The following is a 17052-nucleotide window of genomic DNA, read 5'->3' on the forward strand; positions in this document are numbered from 1 at the left end:
CATCTCGTTTCATACATGACATTTCACGTGTTTCAATGCCATTCTCCCAAAACTTCCCACCCTCTCCCTCTCCCACAGAGTCCATAAGACTGCTCCATACATCAGTGTCTCTTTTGCTGTCTCGTATACAGGGTTATCATTACCATCTTTCTAAATTCCATATATATGCGTTAGTATACTGTATTTATGTTTTTCCTTCTGGCTTACTTCACTCTGTATAATAGGCTCCAGTTTCATCCACCTCATTAGAACTGATTCAAATGTATTCTTTTTAATGGCTGAGTAATACTCCATTGTGTATATGTACCACAGCTTTCTTATCCATTCATCTGCTGATGGACATCTAGGTTGCTTCCATGTCCTGGCTATTATAAACAGTGCTGCGATGAACATTGGGGTACACGTGTCTCTTTCCCTTCTGGTTTCCTCAGTGTGTATGCCAAGCAGTGGGATTGCTGTGATCCTAAAATTTTGAACTGCTTTCATATGTAACGGAAATTTTCCCACTCAGATCCCTTCAAAGGTCAAAATGGTATTATAAAAATTAACACCAATCTTGTTATTTTAATTACATGGCCATTTAGAGTCTGGTTCGAGTTCCCATTATTTTAGTCAAATAATGCATTATATGAGAATAAAAGTAAATACTTCCAAGGGAAAAATCTGTGTATGATAAAAACCCATGTTCTGATTCAAGCAATAAATGCCAAAGTTAAAGAGTATCTTAAAGAAAAATCCACAAACCTTCAGCAATCATGTCTTCCATCTCTGTGTCAGATGAATTATCTGCATGCTTTGCATTATTCTGTAGCTCTGGCTGAACACACACAGAATTTATCACCTGATTATCCAAAACAGGCCTTCTTTTCACAGGCTGTTCAATCAGCAAAGATGAACGACTCACCTTTAAAAGACAGAACAAAATGAAATGATCTTTTTAAAGACCTTCAGAAATAATTTAGTTTAAAAGTCTCTTGAAATCAAAAGGATCTGTGATAATTTACTTGTACAACTGATCAGATCCATTCATTTATTTCTTGAGAAAAGGTTATGTTCAGGTTGCCTGAACACTTTATATTACAACTCATAAGCAGTATGACCAAAGTCTCAGTCAAATGGAACCAAGGGTCTATGTTTAGGTGGGTAAGCTAAAAAAATCTTTAAAAAAAAATCAGTAACAAATTGTGATTGTAAGTACCTTTACCTTTTTCTGCAACAATCTTCAAGATTGATTTTTCATGCACAAAACTTTTTATTTATAGGATTCTTTCATCAGGACAGATCATTACTGTATTTTAAAGATAAGGGAACTAATATTCAAAGCGTGCAGGTGATTTCTTTGTAATAGCAGAAACAGGACTAGAACTCAAGTCTCCTGACTCCTAGTTAAGTAACCTAATCACAAACAGAAATGGAAAATTCCTCAAATATTAACATCAAAATCAACAAAAATAGAGTCGCTTATGTTCAGTACACCAATTTAAGTCATGAAAACTACTTACTTTAGAAATGCTTTCAGCAAAAATAATCTACACCAAAAGTATATACCGATCTACTAGTGAACCCTCAGCTAATCTTAAAAAACAGAATCTTTGATTCTATTTGAGAATGCTGGTCAAGTCTCCAACATTTTCCATACATAGTGAACAGCAGCTTACTGGAACCTTTTACATGTTACCCTGGAGAATAATCACCCATAAACTTTTTTTTTGGCCTCACTTGCAGGGATCAAACCCAGCCCCTGCAGTGAAAGCACCAAGTCCTAGCCACTGGATCACCAGGGAATTCTCAACCCATAACCTTTTAAATTGTGTTTATTTCAGTTTGTATATGTAATTATGTCTCAAATAAAATTAGTGGAAATTATTGATGAAAAAACCACTATTGAGTGCTGATAAGAGTATACACTTAGGGTATATGAATCAATTTAAATACTCTTCCAGAAAATGATTTGCCAATATATATCAAGAGTCTTATGAATACATATGTAATGTGATCTAACACCTATACTTCTGGGAATTTATGCCAAAGAAATAATATTTCAAATGTGGATAATTTACATATAAGGATATTCCTTTGAACAGCAAAAAAAAAAAAAAAAATGGAAACCTAAATGTCCAACGGTATAGATGTCCCTCGGTGTCTGCAGGGGATTGATGCCAGGACTCCACAGGGTACAAAAAACACAGATGCTCAAGTCCCTTATGTAAAAATGGAGCATTATTTGCATATAACCTATGCACATTCTGCCATATGGTTTAAATTAGCAGGAATACTGGAATGGGTTGCCATTTCCTTCTCCAAGGGATCTTCCCAACCCAGGGATTGAACCCAAGTCCCCTGCATTGCAGGCAAATTCTTTACCATTTGAGTCACCAGGGAAGCCCTTTAAATCATTTCTAGATTACTGATAATTCTGAAAACAATGTAAATATGAAGTAAATAGCTGCCTGTGCATGATTAATTCAAGTTTTACTATTTCGAATTTTCTAGATTTCTTTTTTCCCCCTAGATTCTTGATCTACAATTGGGTTGATCCCCAGTGTGAAACCTGTGGATATTGGGGGGCGGGGGGGAGGGTAACTGTAATTGAAAGATTATATAAATTATGACTGTCCAGAAAGTGAAATACTAGGTAACCTTTCAAAATGTTTCCAAGGTACTATTAATCAAATGAGAAAATAAATGTTCAAGCTATACTAAGCAAAAGAAGCTGGTCTGTAAGGAATTCCCTGGCGGTCCAGTGGTTAGGATCCTGCACTTTCAATGCCAAGGACCCAAGTTCAATCTCTGGTTGGGGAACTAAGATCTCACAAGAGGTAAGAAGAAAGGTGTGGTCAAAACAAATTTTTTTAATTAAAAAAAAAAAAATCTGAACTGTATATACAATTATAGTCCTGATCATATGAAAATATATATTAAAATACATTTTGTGGTATTACTATTTGCTCTGTACATTTTCCAAATTTTCAGTGAAAAAACAATACATATTACATAGAACAGTTACACACATTTAGTCTTCACAATAACCCTAAGAGCAAAGTATCACCTCCATTTGCTGTATGAGCAAATGAATTTCAAAAAGATTGAGTGGCCTGACAAAGGTTACACATTCAGTATATGGCAGAGCCAGGATCCAATCTCTGAGACCAGGGAGAAAAGACTGTTTCTCCACTCACTATATCAGAGGTTCTTAGATCCTACACACAGTAAACTGCAAACAAGGGCAACTGGCTACAGTCAACTATCACTGTGCCATCATAATGCCCTACCTGTGAATTTGAAAAATCAGATGCTTCAATGGGCTTCAAAATACATAATTTTGTTTTCTCGTGTCTTTGTTTGGGGCTTTGATTTTGGCCACTTGTCTTGGTATATTTCCTAAGGAAAAATGTTCATTTCTAGACACAGCATGTAATGTAGCTAACATAGCTATAATGTATAACTAGTCTCAAATCAAATTACTTTTAGTGATAGGATACAGCATCTCAATTCTGATGTGTACATTTTGAAGCATTTTTAAAATCTGATTGAAGCCTGAGATTTAAAAAATAATGAGAAAATCTATTTGCTAATTAAAAACCATCAACTGGATAACTTCAGATGTATAAGATCACTGGGAAGTTACTATTTTCTGTATCCAAGTTAAAGTTCTCAAGTATCACATTATACAAGAAACACCTTTATAAAAGAAAATAATACAGTTCTGGTGTCATTTCGATCCCCTTAAAGGGGAAAAAGTGAAAGTTTCCTTCAGAGTGAACATTTAATTGCCTTCTCTAAAAATTATAAAACTAATATCCTTATACCCTGAAACTGTTTGCTTCCATCTTATACATCTAAATAGCTAGCATAAAATTCTAGAACTATAGATATATATGGAAATATATAAAGGATAGACAGAAAGAAATTGTCTAATTTTTTTTTTTTTTTTTTTGATCCCATGGTCTGTGGTCCTCCAGGCTCCTCTGTCCATGGGATTTCCCAGGCAAGAATACTGGAGTGGACTGCCATTTCCCTCTCCAGGGAGATTAATAACTTTTGAAGTAAGTTTTTTATTAGAGAAAATACATTAGAGACCAATAGATCATACATTTTAAAATTATGCTACGTGAATAATTTTGAAAATGCAAATTTGCTTGCTACTTACAGGAAATGGCTCCAATCCCTCCTGAATCACAAAACCTTCAATAACATGGGTCAAGATCTGTGGCTTAACAATAGCCTGTGGAGGTTTGTTTTCAACACTAGGTACACTACTGGGCATAGATGTACTATTACTTCTTGTGGTAGCAGCTGGAAGTAAGAGCGGAGGTGGAGGAACAGAAACATGTGAAGGATCTGAAGGAGATTTAATTACTGAAGCACTGACTGATGCCACTGCAGGTAATTCTACTTGCTCTGGGGGGAAAAAAAAAAAAAAGTCACTTTTTAAATCTGTACCATTCTGCCCAGGCAAATATGAAAGAAAACTGGAGAACATTAATAACAGTAACAGTTAATGTCTTATGTTTTAAAACAAAATTCTGAGACCCTTATATTTATTACCTCATCTCTCCACAATTCATGCAAAGTCACTTCAATAGTATCTGACTCTTTGAGACCCTATGGACTGTAGCCCACCAGGCTTCTCTGTCCATGGGATTCTTCAGCTAAGAATACCAGAGTGGGTTGCCATTTCCTCCTCCAGGGGATCTTCCCAAGCCAGGGATCCAACCTGTACCTCTTGTGTCTCCTGCATTGGCAGGTGGGTTCCTTACCAGTAGCACTACCTGGGAATCTCCACAATAACCTTATGAGATATTTACTACTATCCCCATTTACAGTGCAAGGCAGCAACTTGTTCAAAGTTAGCATTCCAACTTTGGTTAAAAAAACTGTCCCATAAGACATGAAAATGTTTTAGAATGTCAACTTAAGAACAATTATTTTTATTTTTAAGCTACAGTTATTAAATTTCCTATGTTTCTATTCATATATTCCAAATGGTACTAGGGAGGGGAGAATATGCTTAAGAAAAAAAGATCATGAAATCGATAGAATAAGTAGAAATTATAATGAATTATACAGGGCATTACCTTTATTTCAAGTAATCCACAACCATGCACAAATGTTCTTTGCTGTTGCTATTTTTAACAAATCTTCAATGACATTGTACATGTCAGTTTGTAGGAACACTGTAGTACCAGGCAATTGCAAAATGTTGGGCTAGTTCACTTTGATTTTTTCCCAGGCAAGCTCTGGGGACCACAATAACAGCCTATGACAGAGACTTTACCTACCCATTTGTTAGCACTGAACCTTTACTAAGCTGTACCAAAGTGGAGAGATGGAACCAGGTGATAGCCAGGAATACCAGTGAGTACAAGATAGCTGAGAGAAGTAACAACAACAAAAAAAGGGGCATATGGTAAAGATAATACCACTACTTACTGAGCACTTATGTGCCAGCACTTATATGTATAAATGTCTTACACATTGTAACACATTTAATCCTAACTAGCCTACGGGTGCTGCTGCTGCTGCTAAGTCACTTCAGTCGTGTCCGACTCTGCGCGACCCCACAGACAGCAGGCCACCGGGCTTCTCTGTCCCTGGGATTCTCCAGGCAAGAACACTGGAGTGGGCTGCCATTTCCTTCTCCAATGCATGCATGCATGCTAAGTCACTTCAGTTGTGTCTAACTCTGTGCAACTCCATGGACAGCAGCCCACCAGGCTCCTCTGTCCCCGGGATTCTCTAGGCAAGAATACTGGAGTGGGTTGCCATTTCCTTCTCCAAGCCTATGGGTAAGTACTGTTACTATCTCCATTTTATAGATGTGGTGAAAAAAAAAAAGAGACAAAGATTAACTTGCCTAAAGACATACAGCTAGTAAGTAGTGGAGCTGGGTTACTAACAGAGACAATGCTTTTAACTCCTATGGTAACTCCTCTCCATCATCAGTATGAAAAGAATTGATATCACTATCAAAGATGGTCAAACATAGCCCAGTTAGGTACAGAAGAAAGAAAAATCCCTATTGAAGAAAAATTTCAGAGACTTCTTTGGTGGTCCAATGGTTAAGAATCCACCTGCCACTGCTGGGGACACAGGTTTGATCCCTGGCCCAGAAAGACCCCACATGCTGCAGGGCAACTAAGCCTGTGCACCACACTACTGAGCCTGAGCATCTTAGTCAATGCTCTGCAACAAGAGAAGCTACTGCAATGAGAAGTCCTTGAAACACAACAAAAAGTAGCCCCGACTCGCCACAACTCTAGAGGAAGCCCATATGCAGCAATGAAGAACCAGCACAGCCAAAGATAAATAGATAAAGATTTCCACTAATGAAACAGTGCAGTGATAACTGGTAGTGTCAGATAAGGAAAAGCTAATGGTTCACACCTAGAACTTTGATGTAATTAATATTACTATATAGCTTATTTATCACAGCAATATTATATCCATAAATTAACCTTGTTCCACCAAATAATCCACCAAAATAAATTGTACTAGAAAACCTATTTAAAGTCACACAATCCCTCATTAAAAACTAAAAGTCAGCAGGAAATACTGATTTACTTATTTCCAGGAACAAATACACAATTATACACATGTATTACAGGACTGAGAAACTCCATAAAAATCCTATCCCACATACCTAATTTTCACATATACTCCTAGAGAAAAAGGGATAAAAGATAATTCTGAACAGGAACTGAAAAGCAACTTTTCTGTTGGAAGGGAAATACAAATCTATGGAGTTGAAAAATAAGAAAAATTTAATGTCCCCTTACAGATTTATAGGTACTGCATTAAGTATAATGTTGTTTATTCAGAAAATACTGCTTGGTATATATGTTCTGATTTTTGGATCATACATACAAATAGACCTAAGTTTTGTTGAAAATTTATGAGTTACTGACTTTATGAAGAATGTAATAGCTTTTACATGCCAGTTCATAATCAGCTGTTAAAATAAAAAACACAACACAGTAAAACAAACACAATTATTATCCTCTCTAGATTTAAGACAACTGTGAATCGAGAAACCCCAAGTTAACTGATAAAGACTTTGCCACAAGTTACTCTGCCTATTTGTAGTTTCATTTCCTAGGGAAACCAATGAGTTTGTTCTCCTTTTTTATAGATGCTTTTCATTTTATTTACTTATTTTTGGCTGCACTGGGTCTTTGCTGCTTTGCGTGGCTTTCTCTAGTTGTGATAAGTGCAAGTTTTCATTGCGGTGGCTTCTCTTATTGCGAAGCACAGGCTCTAGGTGCAAGGGCTTCATTAGTTGTGGCTCACAGTCTCTCGAGCCCAGCCTCGGCAGCTGTGGTGCACAGGCTCAGTTGCTCCACCGTACGTGGAATCTTCCTGGATTAAGGATGGAACCCGTGTCTCCTACATTGGCAGGTGGATTCTTATCCACTGTGCCACCAGGGAAGTCCTTTAATGGGTGCTTTAAGAATTCTTACAGACTTATGAAGACTCAATCCTGGTGGAAACAAGTCCCTCTATTTTTATAGGTTAGTTTATTATATGATTTGATGAGCAACCTATACTTGCTTTTCCCTCTCACATACTACAGAAAAGTAGTTGAGCATGAAGAAAATTAAAGGACTATTCAAAAATTTATAGTTTACTGAAACAATTTAGCCAGAGGAATATGCCTGCCAGGATCTCAGATTATATTTCTACGGAAATAATGTAAAGATATTGTCGAGGTTCAATACTTCAAAAGTATTTAAATTTTCTTGAGTACCATTAGTAATGCTTATTAGGCAATTAAATCACAGTCACAATGCAGGGTTAGTATCCAATTAAATATATATTTCTGCCTTTAAATCAAAACTCCCAAGATATCTGCAGCAACATGAATCCATTTTCAGTGTACAAAAACTACAAAGATTTAGTACTATAGCTAAGTTTTCTTAGATCTCTATCTTTTGAGGTATTATTTTGAATAAGCAAAGGCAATGATATTGAATTTGTCTTAAATATTTTTCATAATTTTATTGACTAAATGTTTTCTATTTTTCAGGAAGGAGAAAAAGTTGGAGTAAAATTGGTGTTCTAGCTCCTTGCTTTCTGGAGACTCACACTGGCAGTAAGAAATAAAACCTAGAAAGAAGCAAGGGTTAGAGATGTGGCACACTTAAGGAGGAGAGGCTGTCAACGCCCCATTATAGTTTGTTTCCATGCCTGATAACATTGGTTCCTCTCAACTAAACGTGATCATGAAGGCAATGAGATATTCAATAGGACAGCATACTTACAACAAAGCCCAAATCAAGATTAGCATTATCTGGGTGAGGGGTCAGTAAACATTTTTATAAAAGACATATGGTCTCTGCAATGACCCCTCTTTGCTGTAGTAGTATAAAGGTAGCCATAGATAATATCTGAACAAACGAACGTGGTTATGTTGCATAGAACTTTATTTATGGACTATGAAATTTGAATTTCATATAATCTTCACATGACATGAATTAACTCTTCCTTTGATTTTTTTTCCAAACATTTAAAAATTTTAGAACTATCCTTGGCTCATGGGCCATACCAAAACATGTAGCAGAAAGATCTGAAGCATGAGCTATCATTTGCCATGCCCTGATCTAAATAAAATATTCAAAATTAAAAAAAAAAAACACCACCCAACCCAGAACACATCTTTTTTAGGACTTGGATACTGGGCTATACATCATAATGTTTTAGTGAAGTACCTAGGATTCACAGTCACTTTGATAATGTGCAGAGAACAGAGAGGATTAACTTGAACTCATAAGTAGTTCTAAAGTAGTGAATAAGAATTTGAAGGTGTTAGGAATTTTTTAATCCATGTCTCTAGTAATTAGTGTGGCTTAATTTAAGTACTGTCCAGGAAGCAACACTTTTAAAAGCATTTACTCAATCTGAATCACAAGCAATTATGAGGAATGTCAGACATGACTTCAAATGTTTTGTGATTTTTGGACAGTGTAATTGAAATTTTCTAATAGAATTTTGCTTTGTTCTAATTTTTATGCTAGAAATAGCTTGACAAATAAATCTGAATGAGCATATGAAACACATCTGTACAAACTACTAAAACTTCAAAGACTGAAATGTGTTTTTGATTTGGGCAGTTCCTCATCAACTGCTCTAATTGTTTCTCATCAAAAAAAACTCTTGAATTCTAATCTATGTTTTGCTGCAATTTATTATATAACAAATTAGTTTAAAATCATCTCCGGTGGAAAAAAAATGAACTCTTCCCATTACTAACATTTGCCTAACAGAAATTTCCCCCAATTTTAGGCACCTCCTCACCTAACAAGGGATGTTCAGAAGTCAAATCTTCTCCTCTCCCCACAGTTATAGCTGCTGGAGACAGCGTGGGCGGCGGCGGCGTTCTATCCATCCGGACACAGTCTTCTGACTCTTCTGGCATTTCTTCCTCACAGACATCTTCCACTTGATATACCTACGACGACAAACCACACTGCCTAAAAATGTTTGTAAGATGCATTTAATAAGGTGTTCCTAATTAACAAAATAAATTCTAAGTGTTTTAAAATGTAAAAGACAAAATGACTATTTGACCGACTGAAAGAGAAGCTTTAAAATCATTCAAATGAAGTTTTTCATAATACTTGACGATTCATAATACCTGATGATATTTCACTGGAAGCAAGTTGTGGATCAGTACCTATGTTATAAATCACTAAGGTTTTCCCAAAAGGTGATAGTTGAATCAGGAATTACTTTAAATTTTGTTAATTTTTTTTAAATGTTTTGAATTTATACACTCAAATAACTATTTGGGGAGTTTACTAAAGTTTCTATTAACTTTCAATTATCATAAATCAAAACAGATATTAATATTTTTCAAAGCATGTTAGGTGAATCTCTAGAATGACACATATTATATAAAGAAATGTACTGCCTAAATGACTATATCCCAAGTTCTTTACTCTATTTATGTAAATTAAAGAGTGAATTTTGAAAAGTAATGCCTGAGAACCTACAAAATTATATGTAATTACATTTTCAATCTTCTAATCTACTCAAGAATCTAATAAATTTTTATAAGCTAATTGTCAAGTAAACAGAAAATATCTGTCCCTGGAATCACACACACACACACACACACACCCCGCCCCCATCCTAAACCATTTGACGTATTACTTGTAGTTCTTTAATATTTTTCCATACTTACAGCAGCAAGTTTTTACATTTCTAACTGCCCTGTTATCCAATGGTAAAGATAATATTTGAGGAAAACAGACTCAAAAGCACTCTGAGAAGGAACTTCATAATTAAAAAATATGGAACCTACTATTGATTTTTATTAAAATTAAGGCTGAATTTTGTACAGACTGACATGGGTATTTTAATTTGTCCTCATTTTTATTGAACCATTGTTTTTGAAAGACAGGTTACTAAAAACAAAGCCACAAAGCAATTTACCCCCCTTCTTTTATGTACAAAGCTTATTATTTACGTTTATAAAAGTGAGTTAAGATAACTTACCCAAAGTGATTAATATTTCTAATGTCAAAATAAAAGTTTCAGTAACATTCACAAAAAAAATTAACAATATTGGTATCCAATATATTTTTAATCAAACTACTGAAAAAGTTTGATGATTTAAAATTAAAAATGATCAAGATTTCTGAAACCAGCATAAACCATGTGTGAGAAAAAGGACTACAAAGGCATATCTAACAACAGCAACAGAATTTAAAAACCAAAACAAACAAAAAACCTCCTAATTTTTCGACTCTATTAAGAGAAAAAAAACTTCCCTTTTGTTTTAAAATTTTTTAATTCCTATTGTTACTGCTAATTTTATATAAATATAATATTCAGAGTTGTGATCTGAAACAGCTACTAAGTAGGCAACATTTTAAAAAAGTTATTTGCTCTCAACCCTGCATCTGAAAACCTGTTTCACCAAGAGAGAGTCCTTGCCTCGTGTTTGGATCCTCGGTAGTGAAAGCAGTCGTTGGTTATTGTACAGTGCAAGAATGACAGCTGCTATTATCTGTTCATGATAAATTTTCTTAAATGATGATAATGTCCAATATAAGCAAAGTCATCCAAAAAAAAGTCCTGGGGGTTAAAGTAAAAACAAAAAAAAAAACTTCTAGTGAGGGGCATCTGCTGCAGTGGTCATTACCTTAATTTGGCAGAGTGGTGGGGATGTTGATGCATAGGTAATTACACAAGTAACAGTTTTATCAACTACACTAGTTCAGTTGTATCTATGCAGCATTCCTTTATTAGATAATTACTCTTCTTACACAGGGCATCTTTTCCTTAAGTGCTGAAAACTTTTTAATATTAATGCTGTCACAAGTTTTCAAACAGCTACAATAGCTTTTAAGGAATCAAAGATCATGGAGATCATGCATAGAATTCTGATTTAAAAAAAAATAGGAAAAGAGTTTTAAAGGATTAAAAGAGGCAAATACAGATAGCATATTCTGAAATAATCCGTCAAACAATCCTGTAAAATACTTTTCATTCTTTACAAGTAAACCTAACTATACATACTTTATTCTACATCTCCCACGTGAAGCCAAAATAAAGAATAAAAGAAGTAGGCAAAAACAGACCTGTCAGACACCTGGCACCATCAACATAAAAAACGTAAGTACAATAACTAAAAGACTGAATAAAGCAAAGAAGTGAAGGTTTTGCTCACAAGATCATTTGGAAACTGTACATTACAATTTCTCTTTAGTTCATAACTATTCTATAACTAACAATGGCTGCCAAACTTACCTCAAAGTACATCAGCCTCATCTGTCTCCCTTCCCTAAATAAACTGTGGAAAACATTTATTAGTTCTAAATTATCTACACTCATCATATCCTATTTATCATACCCAAATATCAATGAAAAATCTTTTTAAAAATACTGATTTTATTTTGAAAATTCACACTTATGTTTGAAAGTTTCACATCTATTATTTAGAAGTAAATACCTATTATTTCTCTTTACAAGTAAACATCTACCTTTAAACATTTGAAACAACCTGGAAACTGTGAAGGAATGAGTAATACATGAAGAAATCTGATGGTAAAAAAATAGACTTAATAAAGGTAATAAAAGAAAAATACAGCAAGGTAATAAACAGGCTATGGTAACTCAAAAGTAAAAGAAAAGTAACATGGAAACATATATAGCAAATATAACCATACCAGTGATAGCAAAGAAAACTACTCTTCTCATGGAAAAAATTCCAAAAATTAGGTAACATAAATTTTAAGGGAAAAAAACACAAAATTAATAGAGGGCAGAAAATAACAAGATCTTAGATTTTTAGCTTTAATCTAATGCAAGTGTTCTGTTTTTGATATTTCTACCCCCAATAGTCCTCCAAGATTTGCCCTAACAAAAATAATTAGAAAAATAAAAAGCATAGAGGGGAACTTTATTTTTTACTTGTTAAAAGCCAATCCACTGAACTAGAAATTGAGAACATAAATTCAAATTTGATTTCTTTGAAGGTACTTTACAGCTGAAAGACTGTGTTTTTATGTTACATTATCCATTGTAAACTCTTCAAAATCCATTAAAAGAAAATACTGAAATGCAAACTTATTTCTAGATGCCCACTGTTACCTTTGCCAAGTTCTGTTCTGAATAAAAGTGGAATTCAACCTCTTCATGCTTATCGGTCAGAATGACAAGAATGAAGACTCTATAAATTTGTATCCCGAGAATCAAAATGTTTTCCATTAAGGAACAAACTTTGAAACTCTTCTCCTTTCTGAGCTAATGGTTATTTGTATTTAAGTGATAAGATCTCTTCAGTGAGGTTTGATATAAATCTCCTTTGGGAATATTGTTTTCCTCAGTTATAAATTTGATCATTCTAACATTTAGAGACCTTATTTCAATTTTATTATAAATTATTTTATAAAAGTCCTTTATAGAATGTTTAAAAGACAAATGTTTTTACAGAATAATTTTACAGAATAATTGCTTTCTGGGCAATATGTGCCATTTTTAGAGGTTTATTTTGATAAATTTCACCACAGTCTCAGTTATTCAAAACTTTTACTCCTCTCAATGAATTTTTTTATTCTCAGTATTCAACTCATCCTTCTTAGCTTTTTAAATGAGAAATATTTCAAGTATATGTTTTCCTTTAGTAGAAATTTAAAAGTCAGAAGTTACAATTCTAAAAGATGGACTACGGTTAATATTTGCAAAGTTGGATTCTTTCCTAGAATAACTTTTTTTTTTTTTTTTTTACAAAATTTTAATTATAAAATATAAATTTACCAAAAAATTACATCATACAAGCATACCTCCACCTTGATGCAAAAGCCCCGTAACGGCCTATAACTGCAGAATGCATACAACCAAAAAGGTTAGCTAGATAAACCATACGTTTAAGAACATACAAGCCAACAAAGGGATCTATGAAGGATAATCACCTTAAGAGAAAAAACTTTGTGCAGATGACACTGGTTCAAATGCATTCCCTTGGGGAAAAAAAATCAACTCTGTAAAGATAGCAGATGGATTTGTTTAAATAGTAATAAAATTAACGAGGGACTTTAATAACCATCACAAATTATCAAGCATGCAACCATACTACAACAAATGGCATTTTTTTTGGCCCATACAGCATGTATGTCAGACACTGACAGATGGAAATTTCAAGCTTTTTAAATTCATAGGCATTTATATCTAAATGATAAAACACAACGTGGGAGAAAACTGTTTACTTTCAGTTCAGCAAGAAAGTCAAAGAGCTTCCAAGGGCTTACCACTGGTGGATCAACGGGTGCTGGTGGTTGTACTTGTAGGTTTACCGCAACAGTCTGTGGAGGAGGAAGAGTCTGAAATGGCAACTGGACCAAAGCCTCTGCAGCTGGAAGCTCCTCTTCAGACACCAAAGCATTCTGCACCAAAACCTGACCCTGGGATAGAATTTCAGGCTGCACTTGTAAAGACTGCATAGACTGCAGGGGCAGTGGTGGAATCTGAGCTGGAGGTGATGTCGACATCTGTGGAGGGGTTGCAATTGGGATTGGAGAGGACTGCAGGGTTGAATACTGCTGGTGTGATGTTGGAGACACAATCTGCTGACCTGGGGACACCAAGGTGGACTGCTGAACTGGACCAATGTGTACAACAGGGGAAGCTGGAAGTGGAAGGTGGGATGAAAGATTCAGCTGTGTTGTAGGTTGCACCTGATTAGCAGTGGACTGCTGCAAGTTTGACCCTGGCTGGAGAGCTGATGACACGAGAGGGTGTGGCTGAATAAGTGCTTGTGGATGAATAATTATAGTAGGAGACTGACTTGGTGAATGAGGTGGAGGAGGAGACACCACTACAGACTGCTGTGCTGACTGTGACTGGCTAGGAGACATTGCTAGAGGAGGGGGATGACTTTGAATTGGTGAACAATGCTGTGACTGGGCACTACTGGGAGCTGGAGGCAGGCCATGGTTTTGGAGTGGTATACAGTGCTGGGAGGGCGGTGGGTCTTGAGTTGGACTTTGAAGTGTGATTGGCTGAATTTGTTGTTGCTGCTGTTGTAGTATCAGCTGATGATGGGAAACTTTGGGAGGTGGTGAATGAAGAGGAATCTGCTGATGTTTTATTAGAGGATGAGGCTGAATTGGAGGATATGATGCTAAAAGAGAAAAAAATGACAATTAGTCTTTATTTCAAAAACATTAAATTTTAAAATAAATTTAAAGGAGGAAAGTTTGCACATCAAAAATCTATAATGAGTCTTCCTAATAAGAATGATTTGAAAATGTAATGACAACTTTTCCTTGAAAAACTACATAATTTCAAAAAATAAACGACACTGTGATAAGTTCCAAAAGAAAACTGCCTAAAACAACTGATATAAATCTGAATTTACACATGATTTAATTAAATTTTAAAGGTCATCAAATATTTCCAATAACTTTTAACAAAGTGTATCCACTTGAATCATTCTTTGGCAAGAAGAGCATAACAAGTATAATATCTTTATATCATAAAATAAAGATTGTATCCTTTTTAATCCATGTCTAAACATTCTTCCAGCTAACAGTCCATTATTTAAAAAGCTTTCAAAATAAATTCCCAAATTTAAACCAAGATAAACAGTTGGTACTATTTGATCCAGGAAAATTTTTGTATAAAAAGTTAATTCAGTTAAGCAAAACACGTGTGTAACTCCTACAACATGATTAAATGAAATTTAACCATGGTGAAACGAAATTTCAGAGGCCATTCCAAATCTAGGACAGCACTAGTTTTGCTTGCAGAAAAAATAATACCGTCAGTCATGCTGTCTAGATAAAGGATCTTGGTTTACTTCTCTTCTTACCCACACTCACAAAACCCTACAGTAACCTGTACAGTACACAAAAACAAGACCAGGAGCTGACTGTGGCTCAGATCATGAACTCCTTATTGCCAAATTCAGACTGAAATTGAAGAAAGTAGGGAATATCACTAGACCATTCAGGTATGACCTAAATCAAATCCCTTATGATTATACAGTGGAAGTGAGAGATAGATTTAAGGGACTAGATCCGATAGAGTGCCTGATGAACTATGGACTGAGGTTCGTGACATTGTACAGGAGACAGGGATCAAGACCATCCCCATGGAAAAGAAATGCAAAAAAGCAAAATGGCTGTCTGGGGAGGCCATACAAATAGCTTTGAAAAGAAGAGAAGTGAAAAGCAAAGGAGAAAAGGAAAGATATAAGCATCTAAATGCAGAATTCCAAAGAACAGCAAGAAGAGATAAGAAAGCCTTCTTCAGCGATCAATGCAAAGAAACAGGGGAAAACAACAGAATGGGAAAGACTAGAGATCTCTTGAAGAAAATCAGAGATACCAAGGGAACATTTCATGCAAAGATGGGCTCGATAAAGGACAGAAATTGTATGGACCTAGCAGAAGATATTAAGAAGAGGTGGCAAGAATACACAGAAGAACTGTACAAAAAAGATCTTCATGACCAAGATAACCACGATGGTGTGATCACTGACCTAGAGCCAGACATCCTGGAATGTGAAGTCAAGTGGGCCTCAGATAGCATCACTACGAACAAACCTAGTGGAGCTGATGGAATTCCAGTAGAGCTATTTCAAATCCTGAAAGATGATGCTGTGAAAGTGCTGCACTCAATATGCCAGCAAATTTGGAAAACTCAGCAGTGGCCACAGGACTGGAAAAGGTCAGTTTTCATTCCAATCCCAAAGAAAGGCAATGCCAAAGAATGCTCAAACTACCGCACAATTGCACTCATCTCACACACTAGTAAAGTCATGCTCAAAATTCTCCAAGCCAGGCTTCAGCAATATGTGAACAGTGAACTTCCAGATGTTCAAGCTGGTTTTAGAAAAGGCAGAGGACCAGAGATCCAATTGCCAACATCCGCTGGATCATCGAAAAGGCAAGACAGTTCCAGAAAAACATCTATTTCTGCTTTATTGACTATGCCAAAGCCTTTGACTGTGTGGATCACAATAAACTGTGGAAAATTCTGAAAGAGATGGGAATACCAGACCACCTGACCTGCCTCTTAAGAAACCTGTATGCAGGTCAGGAAGCAACAGTTAGAACTGGACATGGAACAACAGACTGGATCCAAATAGGAAAAGGAGTATGTCAAGGCTGTATACTGTCACTCTGCCTATTTAACTTCTATACAGAGTACATCATGAGAACCGCTGGACTGGAAGAAACACAAGCTGGAATTAAGATTGCCAGAAATACCAATAACCTCAGATATGCAGATGACACCACCCTTATGGCAGAAAGTGAAGAGGAACTAAAAAGCCTCTTGATGAAGGTGAAAGAGGAGAGTGAAAAAGTTGGCTTAAAACTCAACACTTTGATATTTGGCAAAACTAATACAATTATGTAAAGTTTAAAAATAAAAAAAAGAATACAAAAATATCTAGCACCCAGAAAGATATTAATAAAAGTCATAGTATGAATTAAAAAAAAAAAAAAACTCAACATTCAGAAAATGAAGATCATGGCATCTGGTCCCATCACTTCATGGGAAATAGATGGGGAAACAGTGGAAACAGTGTCAGACTTTATT

General features: G+C 35.4%; 1 protein-coding gene across 7 annotated transcripts in view; it reads right to left on the reverse strand.

Annotated features, from left to right (window-relative positions):
* The window catches only part of PHC3 (polyhomeotic homolog 3 (Drosophila)), an 84829-nt gene that overhangs the window by 24964 nt on the left and 42813 nt on the right, over positions 1–17052 (reverse strand). For 6 of the 7 annotated variants that reach the window (XR_824853.1, XM_010835226.1, XM_010835225.1 and 3 more), the window contains 5 exons: positions 13755–14626; positions 13419–13466; positions 9295–9448; positions 4151–4401; positions 745–904 (listed from right to left, as the gene is read on the reverse strand). Coding sequence is in view for 6 of the 7 variants with exons in the window: in XM_010835226.1 (XP_010833528.1) it covers positions 745–904; positions 4151–4401; positions 9295–9448; positions 13419–13466; positions 13755–14626 (1485 nt within the window). In the remaining variant the exon portion in view is untranslated. The remainder of the gene's footprint in view (positions 1–744; positions 905–4150; positions 4402–9294; positions 9449–13418; positions 13467–13754; positions 14627–17052) is intronic. The other variant, XM_010835224.1, reaches the window with a different exon arrangement.

Source organism: Bison bison, unplaced genomic scaffold, assembly GCF_000754665.1.
Source record: "Bison bison bison isolate TAMUID 2011002044 unplaced genomic scaffold, Bison_UMD1.0 scf7180017864040, whole genome shotgun sequence".
Taxonomy (NCBI): domain Eukaryota; kingdom Metazoa; phylum Chordata; class Mammalia; order Artiodactyla; family Bovidae; genus Bison; species Bison bison.